Source organism: Chenopodium album, chromosome 15 (genome assembly GCF_948465745.1).
Source record: "Chenopodium album chromosome 15, dcCheAlbu1.1, whole genome shotgun sequence".
Taxonomy (NCBI): domain Eukaryota; kingdom Viridiplantae; phylum Streptophyta; class Magnoliopsida; order Caryophyllales; family Amaranthaceae; genus Chenopodium; species Chenopodium album.
Genome location: NC_137848.1, coordinates 805,789 through 820,033, shown reverse-complemented (window position 1 = coordinate 820,033; position 14,245 = coordinate 805,789). Strand labels below are relative to the sequence as shown.

Genomic DNA, 14,245 nt, shown 5'->3' with positions numbered 1-14,245 from the left:
CCAAACCTTTGGATTAGGATTTCGATTTCCTTCCTATTCTCAAAATCTCAAGGTGAGTGAACTAAAATGGCAACTTTATTCACTCTAACTCCTTCATCTAACTCTTCCTTCTTCACCCCTTTCAAAACCACCCTTAACTCAAAACCCCATTTTCCCACTCTCAGAAATCCTCTCTCAATCAGATGTTTCCGGCCACCGGAAACCGGCACACCACCGGAGATTCAGAAATTCTGGGGTTGGCTCTCTGACAAAGGCATAATCAATGCAAAATGCCCTGTAAAACCAGGGATTGTTCCAGAAGGATTAGGACTAGTTGCCCAAAAAGATATAGCCAGAAACGAGGTCGTTTTGGAGGTTCCCAAGAAGTTTTGGATAAACCCAGATACAGTTGCGGCTTCAGAAATTGGGTCAGTTTGTAATGGGCTTAAGCCTTGGGTTTCTGTTGCTTTGTTTTTGATGAGAGAGAAAAAATTGGGTGATTCTTCTGCTTGGAAGCCTTACATTGATATTTTGCCTGATTCTACTAATTCTACAATTTATTGGTATGTTTTTTGGTTAATTTGAATGGTTTATTTATTTAATTTTGGCATTTTTAGTGGTTTAATTGGTGGGTTTAAGCTAAATGAAGTTTTAGTTGTTTTGCAGAGCAGGTCAGAAGAAGAACTCTCTGAGCTTCAAGGTTAGTTCAGATTTTCTACTTTAAAGTTGTTTGTGATTGTTATACTTTAAAATTATTCATTACCTTGTTCGGATTTAGTTGTCACATTACTTGTCGGGTTGTGCTATCATGGTGAAAATGTTATCTGGAATATGGGAGTATTTACTACCTCTGTCCGGAATTAGTTGTCGCATTACTAATTTGATTGTGCTATCATGGCAAGAATGATTTTGGTATGAGGGGGATCATCATTTTTTTTTTTTTTTTTTTTTTTTTTTTTTTTTTTGAATCATGTTGAAATTATGGTGTTAGAAAATCTGAATTAAATGCTAGCTCCCACATGATCCTATAACAATGCTCACAGTTCACACGCTTCCCACACCAGAGGGAGATGATGTATCATATGTTTGCATTATTTCATTTGCACTTGTTAAGAGGCTTTATTCTGATTCATGTGTTGACCATAATCAAAGATAGTGTTTAACAGAGTTTCACGCATATACTTTATGTTTTTGACATTGTTCTTCACTTCTTTATTGAAACCTTTATCCATGTTTCCATTCAAACCATTGATTTTCTAGTATTGATGTCAAATTGATATAATAGTTCCATGATTTGTTGGACCGTCTCTGTGGCTACTGGGCAAGTTTCATCAGTCTAAGCTTCTCAAACTGCTTCACTTCTTTCATGGCACTTCATTTTCATTGCTTCTTGTTATCACCTGAAGTTAGGAAGTAAGAGGGACTTTATCTATCTCAAACTAATTTAAGTGTCATACACAATATTGTATTAGTCTGTTCAAGAATCGAGAGTGGTACACTAATATCTTGTTTTGGAATGAAGAGTGTTGAATAGTATGCTCTTTTGAATTTAGTATGGAGGTTTGTTTTATTTGGAAATTGGTTGTTGAGCCAAAACACCGCCTATTTATCCTGTTCAAAATATCAAATATATATGTGGACATTGAAGAGTTTCTTTTGATGGCAATTTCTGATTTGCCTACTATAATGTCATCTGTAACATCCTTGTAGGTAGCCAGTTGCTGAACACGACATTGGGTGTGAAGGAGTTAGTAGCAAATGAGTTTGCAAAATTGGAAGAAGAAGTAATAGTTCCCAACAAGCGATTATTCCCTTTTGATATAACACTAGATGACTTTCTTTGGGCATTTGGAATGCTAAGATCAAGAGCATTCACTCGCCTTGAGGGCCAAAGTCTTGTTCTAATCCCCATGGCTGATTTGGTACATTCTCTATTTTATTCTCCGTAAATTACATGATCTGGTAATGAAATTTTCAAATATTTATTCTATGATGTTTATAATGCATGATCAATATTCTTTGGCCCTTGGATATGACAAATGTCTGATATATGCATCATTACGAAGTACAACATTGAGGATGTCTGTAGTAACTTTTAGTTGGGAAGTTTTATAAACCTAACATGTAGAAATGGGTACAACAGATCAATCACAGTCCTAATATAACAGCACAAGATTATGCCTGGGAAGTCAGGGGAGCTGGTCTGTTCTCTAGAGAGCTTCTATTTTCACTTAGGAATCCCATCCCAGTGAAGGGTGGTGGACAGGTAATTTTTCGCTCTCTAATTTAAATTTGAAGTATGTGCTTATTCTAAATGTCAAATGCCTATTATAATATTAATGGCCCACGACCCCTACGTTGCTTAAAATCTAAGTTGGATGATGAATTCTGAAGTTCATTCAATACTCAAAATGCTTATGTCCCCGTGCTTGTATTCATTACTACTTAAAAACCATTCCATGGCTGTATCACGATCAACAATTTTTTTCTACAGGTATTGATCCAATATGATTTGAACAAGAGCAATGCCGAGTTAGCCTTGGATTATGGGTTCACAGAATCGAGATCAGAACGAAATGCATACACTTTAACACTGGAGATACCTGAGTCAGATCCTTTTTTTGGGGACAAGCTAGACATAGCTGAGTCAAATGGCATGGGAGAAACTGCCTACTTTGATATTGTATTAGGCCAGCCTCTTCCAGCTATTATGCTCCCATATCTGAGGCTTTTGGCACTTGGTGGAGACGATGCTTTTCTCTTGGAGTCTATTTTCAGGAACTCTATATGGGGCCATCTTGATCTTCCTGTAAGCCCTTCTAATGAGGAGCTCATATGCCAAGTGATTCGCAATGCTTGTACATCTGCTCTTTCTGGTTACAGTACCACCATCAAAGAGGTTAGTTTGTCCCTGGTCTCCCTTTTCGGATCAAATTTAGATTTTATATCCTCTTTTTCCTTCTAAAAAGTTTATTTCAGATTTAGTGAGGCCCTTTAATTGACTTCTTTCTTTAATTATGCCACAATAACAATAATTCATGCTTGGTGTAGGATGAGAAGTTGTTAGCACAAGGGGATTTAGATATGAGGCTTGAGATTGCTATAACGATAAGATTGGGGGAAAAGAAGGTGTTGCAACAGATCGATGAGGTTTTCAAAGAAAGGGAGACGGAATTGGGTGGCTTTGAGTACTACCAAGAGAGGAGGCTTAAGGATCTAGGTCTTGCCGGGGCACAGGGAGAGAAACTCCCTTGGATAGGAGAGGTTTAGTTATATTAGTTGATTGTACGTAATGCAGCCAATGAAAACACATTCACAGTTTTTATACTGGCTACTAGAGAAAATCACTTGCCTGAAATTGTATATGAAGAGATTGAATGCTATAGCATCTCCCGTTGTGTATCTTGCAGATCAGCTATTGGATGTAGTTACAGTGTTTGGTGCATGGAATTTCACTAAAAATTATCTCTTCTCACTGAATGTGTAGGCAAGCTGATCCACTACATTAAACATGCATCTGAGGGTTAAACCAACATACTCCAGTTAGTACGGAATAATTCAACAGTGTGGTGCTGTAGTCACACAAGACTATCTCCTGTTAACTCGAATAGCTTGTTAAAATTATTCAGCTTTTATTCATTTTCTCGGGTTTCTCCTATGATTTTGGAAACTGTAGTGCTGGATATTTTGCTACTCCGTATAATTGTCACCACTGGAAGGCAATAAAAATACAAGATAGTACCACCCTTCTCTCTTCTTTATGTTATTTTATGTTCTTTTCCCCCCTTTTTTTTTCCATAATGTTTAGTTCTAGCTACTGGTCATATCCTCAAAAAGGAGGCTTTTATGATGAACCTTACCTCATGATCATATAACACAAATATACTTACACACACTGAATTGAGCAATTGACATACCACTTTGTGAACACAGTAAATTGAACTTTAACTTTCATTCCACCCGTGTTAATCTTAGTGAACTTTTGAAGTTATGATCGTATACAGCACATCGAGAATCATGAGCATATGACCATATGTACACGACCTAGTTAGACTTCATTAAAATTGATGATATTCTGTCAATAGGATTAGGGTAGTTGATACCTACAAAATACTTCGTATCATACTACGGAGTCAAGGAGAAACTTACATTTCATAATTTATATTAACTTTTATGGAGTTTGATTCAGGTGAAAAATGAATTACACTTTACAAGTTAGAGAAAAAGAAAATAGAAGTCGAAAATTCTAATGCTCTGCTGAAAGCTATGGTAAAAAAAAGGCAGAAAAGAGAACCAAACTGCTGCTTTTGCAGAATGATATCAGTTTATACCTACTTATCACTCTTCATCATAAACAATCTCTCCTAAACTCATGGCAGAAATGTACCAAGTCAATCACGATTAAACTATAGTAACCTATCGAGGCAACCTCCTAATTTTAAAATTTGCTAAGAGACTATACTCAACCTTGAGTGCAAAGCATCATTATACTCTGGTTTTGGTAAGAGACTAACTCAGCTTTAAGCAGACTGCAAGTACGAACGAGAATTCATGTTCACCTTCCACTTCCCTTGACTATTCACAAGACATCTTTGCATCCGAATTCATGGCCACGCAAACCTTTCAGGATAAGCAGACCAAAGGCTTTCAAGGACTTACCCGTGATCACCTGATTATAGACAAATTAGCTCTAAGTATCAAACTTGTCAATTGAAACCTCGATGTAAAACACTGGTGTTATTGGCTGCTATCACGTCATTGCAATGTAAATCTTTGCACAGGCACTCCTGCGGATTAGCATAAAAATAATCCTCCTCTTTTGGTCTATCAGGAATAACATTCCTCAATACAGGTTGTCCTGATCTGTTTACATGTGCCTCGTTAACAGCAACAACAAAACTGTCCCATGATAAAGTTCCATTCTGATGTAAATCGATTAATCCAACAAGCCTCTTCCGATACAATAATATGGTTTTCTTGAAACCAAGATACCTGAAATAAATTGATTATTAATAGTCAGCATCATAATTTTAGTTAGTGTGGATGATAGATACCTCTGTTACTTCAAAAAGTGAATAGGAGAAACTCCCACTTTGTTCATATAGCTTCATTCAATATTCATTTCATTTTTAAGCAAGTCCAATCCCCAAGAGAAGTATGATAGATACCTGCGATGACCTTCAACTAGCCTTGCCATGTTTCCATCATATGTTGGAACAAATGTATTACTAGCAACTGAAACCATAAAATCTAAGGCTGCCATTTGAGAAGAATGATTCCGGAATTGCCTTAAATCATCTGGATCAAGCAGCATATCCTTCTTAATCTGCAATCATATAGAGTAGGTGAATATTGCGCACAAACTCATTGGATGAGTCAAGTACTGAAACACATTGATTTCAGACATTCAGATCATGCCTAGCAAGTAAAGCAATTTTGCAGATAGCAGTAATACTACACCCTTATATTTTCAAATATATTCAACAAATCTCAACTTCACCTTCGTGCCCAAACAAAAACCAAGGACAATGTTGAAATCCTTAGCATTCCTGGTGTTGCAACCAACATCAGCTATAGTAACACTCACAGTGGCCAAGAGAGTAAATTTAAGAACTACAAGGGCAGGAATTAAGTTACAGATTATCAATCATGATGGAGAGCATGAATGTAGTGAGCAAAGCCAAGTGCAGTTGTGAAACAGAGATATACGTCAGACACTCAGACTGGAACGCAAACAACAGATCAGCACATTGCACAGATTGACGCTATCTTATTTAGATGAGCTATAAGCCTAAATACACCTAATGCATCTCTTTCCAAGCCAGTGAGACATACATCACTTTCTAAGCCAATGAGCCATACACATTACAATAATTTTTGGAAAAAAAATTCAAGTCAAAGCTCAATAAGGTGTACTAGAATGGTCCCATAGTTGTAAAGCTATGTAATCTATGGAGTCCAAAAGCCCTGTCAACCGGACATAAAAAGTCAAACATATTGCATTGCACCCTATTAAGCACTTCGACCCCCCCCCCCCCCCCCTAGAGTCCTAGACAGAGGACCCGACAAACAGAGGACCCAACAGACGATCACAAAAATATATATCTCACAATATTTTGGAAACAAAGGAGGAAATTATATATAACATCAGACAAGTACTAGATAGCCAAAAAAAAATCACAATATAAAAGCAGCTGTCTGCCAAATCAGACAAAGTAGCAGATTGCAAATTTAGCAGTGTTCGACAATAATTTTTTGTCACTAACCGTATTAGGAAATGCAGCCCGTAAAGCTGCAAGTCTTCTTTCACTTCCATAAATTTCTCCGGAAGCAATATAGATCTGGGTAGTCTTATCAAAACCCAGTGACTGAAGAATTAAAGCAGTCTCCTCTGGCGTAAGAGGACATAAACCTTGAGCCCTCTTCTCTTCAGAATTGATCTCCTTGTCCCTCCACCACGGGTATGCATACCTAAATAAAATGCATATTTCAACCGAAGCTAAATAAATTTCTTCGTACAGGAATACCAGATCACATCAGAGAATTCAGAAAATATAACAGGTGCACAAGGATGACTACATAACTTTTCAAAGCAGGATCAAAATATTTTCCGCACTAAAGCAAAAGATTCCGTTGAAGGGGAGAGAGCATACAAGAATGACAAGATATCCTCATATCAGGCACCAGAAAATAACTGAACAATTGACATTTCAAGCTTTCATACAATATATGAACTCTATATTTAAGGTGAATACACAACATGCCGAAAAATATAGGAGAAAAAATTAGGAAATTTCGACAAGTCAAATCCCAAGTCCAAAGATTTTGCCCATATAAATTTCAAATTTCGCCGCAATGTGTTTACTCTATTCTCCCCATTCCTTCCCCTCTGGCCCCTCTCTCTCCTTGTATCAGGCACAAGAAAATAACAGAACAATTGACATATCAAGCTTTCATACAATATATGAACTCTATATTAAAGGTGAATGACACACAACACGCCTAAAGAAAATAGGAGAAAAATTAGGATATTTCGACAAGTTAAATCCCAAGTCCGGAAGACTTTGCCCATATAAATTTCAAATTTGGCCCCAATGTTTTTACACAATTCTCCTCTCCAGCCCTTCTCTCCCACTATACTTCTCCCCCTTGCCCAGCACAACCACCAGTGCTACTGACAGTCTGAAACTGGAGGGTATCAATTATCAATCCTACACTCATTCTCACACCATTTCCACCAATGGCGGAATCTCTCAACAAAACCCATCCTTCGTCTCATTAGCAGCTGAACCATTGACAAGGTTCAAAACAACACCAGGGCCCAATGGTTTACATCCCTCCACAAAAATCATCAGAATTTGTGATGAGAATCTTGAATTCTTGACATCCTTGAAGTTGATAGGTTTAAGTGCCCTTAGTCCTTACCAGCCTCTACCTCTAAATCCTATGGGCACTTTGTGACACCAAGTAGAAGAATATCCTTCTTTAATTGGGTGGAGAGGAGCCTGGCCTCAAATAGAAATGGGGGTTGTAGGTCATTAGCCAAAGAGGAAGAAAAGGGAGTAAAAGAGGCTGGGGGGGGGGGGTATGGATGGCGAGTTAACTATTTTTTTAAAACAATAAAAAATGGAGAAGTTGATTAGAATGTGAGTTAGTAGGGAAGGCAATGGGCAGCGTGGATGCAAATGATGTTCACCCCCCCCCCCCACCCCCATCCTTGCTTAAAATTTCCATCCTCATCCCAATCCCATCACCTAGGGTAGGTACAAAATTCAAAACCATCCCTACTCCACCACCCACTTGGCACTCAAACCCACCATATACCCACCTTATCCACCCAAGATCCACCTTACACGCCCATTTTTAAAGTCTAAAATTTGGTAAATTTTAGCCTACTTTTGAACACATTAATTTAATTTTGTTATTTAAAAAATAATTCTTTAAACTCCAAACACATCTCTCATTTCTCTTGAGCACAAGTGTTTAGAGTGTAATGAAGTCATATTGATTAACAGAAAAAATAAATAAAAAGTAGGGGCAGTCTAATCTTATATCATGCAGAGAGAGAAAGTAGGGTTTTCTTGATTAGAGTATAATGACTACAATCAAGACACTATATAATAAAAAATATTATATAAAACCCATGGCTATGCATGGGTATGGTCAGGGCAAGGTGGCTATAAGCTGTAATTCACAAAAGTAAGACTTTTTTTAACACATCTAAAGCTGAATGCATTCTTGTAACTGAATACTGTAGATAGAAAATCTTAAACCCAATTGGCAACTTCAAACTTAAAAGAGCACACCAGATTCAATATTCACGTAAAGACAATTGTTGGCAACCAATAAGATAGCTCAAAAACTCAGGGATGGCTAAACCAAAATCTTATTCTATTTACCACAATTAAAACCAGTCAGTCTTTCACACACATCATACCATTTAATAAAAGGCAAATATTCTTTGCAGGAAATTTTATTAGAATGTCAGCAAACCAACCTCATCTGCTTAAGTTCCTCAGCTTCCTCCTCAGTGCAGCCATGGTTACAACCAGAGAAAGCCAGCATGTCCATCTCATATCTCAGATGCAAAGCAACAAAAGGCCCCTTTGCTTGAAGTAGATGGATCAACTTGTATCCCAGCGCCTCAATCTCAGGAGTGAATTTTAGAGCCTTAAAATTAACACGGCACCTGAGTCTTTGAAATTCAAGGGGAAGTCCATTGTTCGCTAAACGTGCATCCGTTTTGTTAAAATGTATCACTTTATACTTCTCAAAAAGAGGCAGAACCTGTATAATGCCCATCAGGAGAGGAGAAATGTATCAATTGAAAGAGACGTTGAAAAAAACAACAAAAAAGTCAAACTAATTTTTTCTTCAGCAAAAAGCATCCATTTTCATCAACCCACAAAACAGCCCACTAGCATGGACAGTTTATATGAACTATGAAGTCACCATTAAGGCTATCAGAAGAAAGACATGGTCAAACAAGCAGATTAACAAGCTTCAACCAACATAATGACAGATAAAGTATCGCTTTCAAGGCAAGCAAAAATAGGAAACCCTTCGATTTCCTCTTACTGGCATTTCAAACTGCCAAAGAACAATCCAAGTCATAGAGATACATCCAATTGAGTTAAGAATGTTACTAACGATTCCAAGTCCATTTTTCATAAACAATTTTAGCCTTCAAGCATTAAGGCACTAATTAAAGGAATCTACAAAGCTAGAACACTTAAGCGAAATCATCAAAATGCCCTAAGCACAAAGAATAAAATTTAAAATTACAAAAACCAACAATTACCATTTCATCACGCTCAACAGATTTGTGAAAACGTAAATTTGCATAATGAAGCACTCAAAGTCCATGACAACTAAACGATCTATCAAGACATACATTTCTACAGAAATCACTTTATATTTGGATTCCATCACTTCCATGTAACATGAGAATCCCCTCTCCTATGTAATCCACAAATCATCCTTGAAATGTTCTTTAAAGTGAAGGAACAAACCTGTTGGAAATAATATTTATCACTGGACCAGCTAATTGGTTGCATAACCAGCGGCCGGAAACCATGCTTCCTATTATATCTCTTTGGTAACCTCCTAATTATCCGAACCTCATCCCTTAGGGAATCAATGAAATGTTTCACATCAAAGATGTCCTCGAAATCACTGCAATAAGATTTAAAGGGATTAGGAGTATACAAAATTGTGTCAAAGAGAAATACTTTACCCCACCGAACAAGTTATACCTTGTATCTGCCCAGAAGGATGTCTTATCAAGCTCTGGGACAACCAAAGTGAGATTTAAGAAACGAGCAACTGTCACCATGTCACATATCTGAAATACAAGAAACCTAAGATGAGTAGATGACAACCTATGATGTGAAGATGAGTAAGCTAACAAAAAACTTAGAACAAGAACACAAACCGCAGCACGCATTTGATTCAAACCTCCATTACATGTTACTCTTAAATAACCATTACTTGTGTAGTTTCCTGCAATCAGTAAATACAAAATTGATCAGCTAATTGAACCCTTTCAACATCTATATTTTCTACATGAGAAAAGAGACTCTACCAATCAAAGAAAAAACTTACAAAGCAGGCCCATGAGTCATAAAGTAAGGTAAATTTTGATAAGTTTCAAAAGCAAGATAAAATTTGATGCCAGAGTGCAACTCATTACAAATCATGAGGCTGACACAAGATTCAATAATAGAATGCAATGCATTACAAATTCAATACAAGCATATAACAAACTCAATGACAACATTTTTAAGACAGATTTTTTTTTTTAATCCACTGAAGCAAAGAGATAAACAGAATTGCACCTCTAAACAAAAAAAAATTCTCATATCTGCTTAAATGTAAATTGTCGTAGAAAAAGGATTTAAACTAGCTTGTAGGACTAACAAGTCACAACAAATACCACTGCCATTCACAAACAAAATTTGTACACATGGCAGTGATACTAATGTTTCAATTCTTGGTCTTGTGCCACAAATTTTGGAAAAATTATTCCCTAATCAAAGCAATGATCTCAGATATCAATGCAAAAAGGTTCAGCAGATGATCTTTTGTTACTATTTCTATAAATATACTTATCTCAACAGGAGAAAAGTACATTACCCACATCTTTCCTTGATGAAGAACTATGAATACAACCCTAAATATAGAAAACTTAGACGATGCTTTTGAGGATAAAAGGAGAATCCAAACAAAATTAAAAGAAGATATAGATAATCTAGCTTGCACCTACTTTTGTTGAAGCTAATTGTGAAATCATTAAATCATAAATAATATGTAACCATCGTTCTAAAATTGATCATATCTTGTAAATATTATCCTTTCCATTATACGTTGTATCCATATTAGGAACTCTGTAACACTTCAAATATTAATCAATCCGAGAACCCTAAAGCAAGGAGAATCACACATTTCGACACTATACTCTAGTGTCCTCAGTACATAGCTGTAATAACACACGCTGTAAGAAATAATGATTAGAACTCATTATCTAAAAACCTACTAACTTCTGAGGCCCAAGGCTTCTCCAATGAACTCACTCAGGATATTTCTTAAAGTGCCTATGTTATAGGTAGAAAAAATGATACCTCAACCCCGGTATCAGAGCCATGGTATTCTATTAACATTAATCACAGCCAGCGTGCGGAGTAAAATTTTCCATTTCTCTTCATCCACCACATTCCCCAAATCATTTTCGGACTAAGGCTTTGTTGTTGTTGTTATCTTCATCCATCACATTAATGATTCTGATGACTCCGCGCACTCTGCACAATCCCTCCCCTACTTCCCAACCCCGAGGCATCAGTCTCCAATCCCTCGGCAGGTAAAGTTGCAATGCAAACTCAAATTCCAACCTAATCCATAAACCACACATCCAGGGTGCTCCACAGTTCAAAAAATACAATACCATCCACAATCATTTTCAAGTTTCAACAATAAAAATAACAACTAGCATCGCGCCCATTTGCCCGGAAACTAATCAACATATACAAATTTCAAGCATAATCATACCAAGCAAGCAAACCATCCAATTTAACAAACATTGTAGAATTCTTAACAGATTAAAAAAAAAAAAAAAAAAAAAAAAAAAAAAAAAAAAGAAAAGAAAAGAAAAGAAGATTGAACTCACTTAGAGGTAAGAGAGGAGGTGGAGGAGGAGCATTAGGCGAAAATGTGGAAACATGCGATAATCTATGGGAGAAACCAGCGAAGAAATGAGGATTCCATAGTTCACCAAATGCAACAAGCTGCACCAAAATAGTCCACAACAAAATGCTGGAACAAACCCTAATAAACCAAACTTTTAACCTAGTTCTCTCAAACATTGGTCCCACCGGAACCTTATCATACCTCACCGCCTGTAAACCGTCCGATCTAACCTCCATTTCTCTCTCCTCTTCCACCTCATCGCCGCCGATTCATCGGACCAATAAAAACACCGTTAAATTTCGACGGATAACGAGCACAATGTCGGCAAATTACAGCTTCAGAATCGATGAAATGCGGATGATTTTGAATTTGAAATTGAAATTGAATTGAATTGAAGCTTTAGGTTGAGGTCTTCAATGGCGTCGGAAATTGAAACCCTAGAAAATGGTGATGAAGATCGAGGAAGTGGAAACGTGAGATTGGAATGATAAGCGCATAAACCATGAGAGAGAAAGTAGAGAGAGAGAGAATTCACGAGAGAGAGAAGGAGAGGGAATTTGTATTTAATCATCCATTACCAACATGAACAAACAACCGTCTAAAAGAGAATTTTCAATTTTTTTTTTTTTTTTTTGAAAAGTCTTTGGATTAATTTTCAAATTAAATTAAATGGGGTCAAAATGTTGAATATTTTGTACCTAATCCATTTTTTGGATAGGTTGCAAGTCAAGCAACATTACATGCTTACATGTAATGAAAGATTTTTTTTTTTTTTAATAGCATAACTAGTTAACTAAAAAAAAAAACATAGACTTTATATTTTAGTTTTACGTATATAAGTGTAGAATACAGAAAATCTGTGATTTGAATTTCAAAAGCATATTTGATATTCAATTATTCATCTTATATTTAAATGGAAAAGTAATACAAAAAAATAAGGGCTAATAATGGTATTCAAAACAAGTGTTTCACTTCCTAAGCTATTCAAAACAAATAATGACAATAACATTTTATAGTATGGGAAGACTTCAGCCAAATAGTTAATTGAGCAGCATTGATTAAGGTCTTTACTCAAAAGGACTAGCATGAGTCACCTTATCATAGATTCCATCTCTTAGGGGCAGTGGTATGGAATGATTCCTGCTAAGTTATCTCTTGCTCTCAGTCTCACTTGAAAATGACACCACAAACATCAATATGACACTGCTGAACCTAGGATCCACCTAAGTCAGTCCACAGCTGATCAGAACGACTCCCACTCAGCTCCAATTCGCACAACTATAAATCGTATCCATTAGAGTACAACAGAATAAGGGTTAGACAATTTGTACTTTTAACCGCAACATAATCTCTCTCTAAGAAAAACTTTCTCTCACTAAGACACATACAATTACTTAAGCATCGAAGGGGAGTTCCTCAAACCACCCCCAAAGACAGTCACATGATCTGAGCTACTATATATGTATTCCAACAGTCCTAAATCGGAGCCCAGCCACCCTCACTAGTACTATAACTGGAACACCAATATTGCACTTAATCTTTATGATCTAAGTGTGTGGTTTGATAGTAGTTGTTAGCTACTCCTATATTTAAGTGGTATGTCTTGGGATCAAATTCCCCTAACAAGGACGTTAACTATTAAATATTAAGTGATGAAGTTAAGTAGTCAAGCATATATCCAAAAAAACAGGTAATCTTTTACAATATGCAATATCCTAAAAATCTATCTCTCTATATTTTTTTATTATAGATCTATGTAATAATTAAAATGTCATTTTTGCTACTTATAACCACAAAATTTTAAACTCTTAATCCTCAATTGTACAAGCTTCACCACATTCTAAATTACATCCCTCATTCCCATGCATGCTAATAATAATCGCTTTTATGACTACATGAATATGGGGCTAGTTTTTCTCTATCGAAGAGTTTTATCTTATTAGAAATTTATATTTATATGTCAAGTATGTGTGCCAAATAGGTTTGTAGTTTTGCTTTTATAATCAACATTAATTCTCCCACTACTTTCTAACAAAACAAGGAAATCACCATCAATATATGATTATGGGAGATTGCTAACCCCAATTCATCAATAGTACATGAAGAAACAACTAAACAACAATTAAAGGGTAGAGAGTTGTCACTATTTCGAAAAATATGTTGCAACCATACACCCCATAGGCCATAGCATTCTTCCGTCATCACCATCACTACCAATAACCTTCGTTTTCAAGTGGGAGAACGACTGAAAGATTAAGGCAAGACACCAACACGTATGAAATTCACTTAAGGGCGAAAAGTAAATTTAGATATAAATTCTAAAATTACAGAACAATTTAAAAATCTACAAATCAAAAATTGACGATTGACAATGATACCAAATGACCCTAGTTTCTAGGATTACATGCTTCGATCTTCTACTTTCGTTAATAGAAAATTTGGAGTAGAAAATAAAGGGACAGTAATAAAATACTTAGTATGAGAATTTAAACTCACTCCGTTTTAAAATAACTGTCTCACTTTGTCTTTTGTAATATCCACATACATCACTGTGAGTCTGTGATCAATATTTGAGCATTTTATA

The 14,245-nt window shown here is 36.2% G+C and overlaps 2 protein-coding genes across 2 annotated transcripts; one reads left to right on the top strand and one right to left on the bottom strand.

Moving 5' to 3' along the window:
• Positions 1-3,424, top strand: LOC145582637 (fructose-bisphosphate aldolase-lysine N-methyltransferase, chloroplastic-like). Its single transcript, XM_081639616.1, has 6 exons — positions 1-542; positions 651-679; positions 1,690-1,901; positions 2,123-2,245; positions 2,474-2,878; positions 3,031-3,424. The coding sequence occupies exons 1-6, from the start codon at positions 67-69 to the stop codon at positions 3,247-3,249; spliced, it is 1,464 nt and encodes a 487-aa protein (XP_081495742.1). The 5' UTR covers positions 1-66; the 3' UTR covers positions 3,250-3,424.
• A 688-nt stretch (positions 3,425-4,112) lies between these two features.
• On the bottom strand, positions 4,113-12,171 carry LOC145582636 (rhamnogalacturonan I rhamnosyltransferase 1-like). Its single transcript, XM_081639615.1, has 8 exons — positions 11,642-12,171; positions 9,914-9,981; positions 9,735-9,823; positions 9,492-9,654; positions 8,477-8,766; positions 6,246-6,450; positions 5,148-5,305; positions 4,113-4,971 (listed from the first exon to the last, which is right to left on the bottom strand). The coding sequence occupies exons 1-8, from the start codon at positions 11,895-11,897 to the stop codon at positions 4,686-4,688; spliced, it is 1,515 nt and encodes a 504-aa protein (XP_081495741.1). The 5' UTR covers positions 11,898-12,171; the 3' UTR covers positions 4,113-4,685.
• Between the last annotated feature and the right edge of the window lie 2,074 nt (positions 12,172-14,245).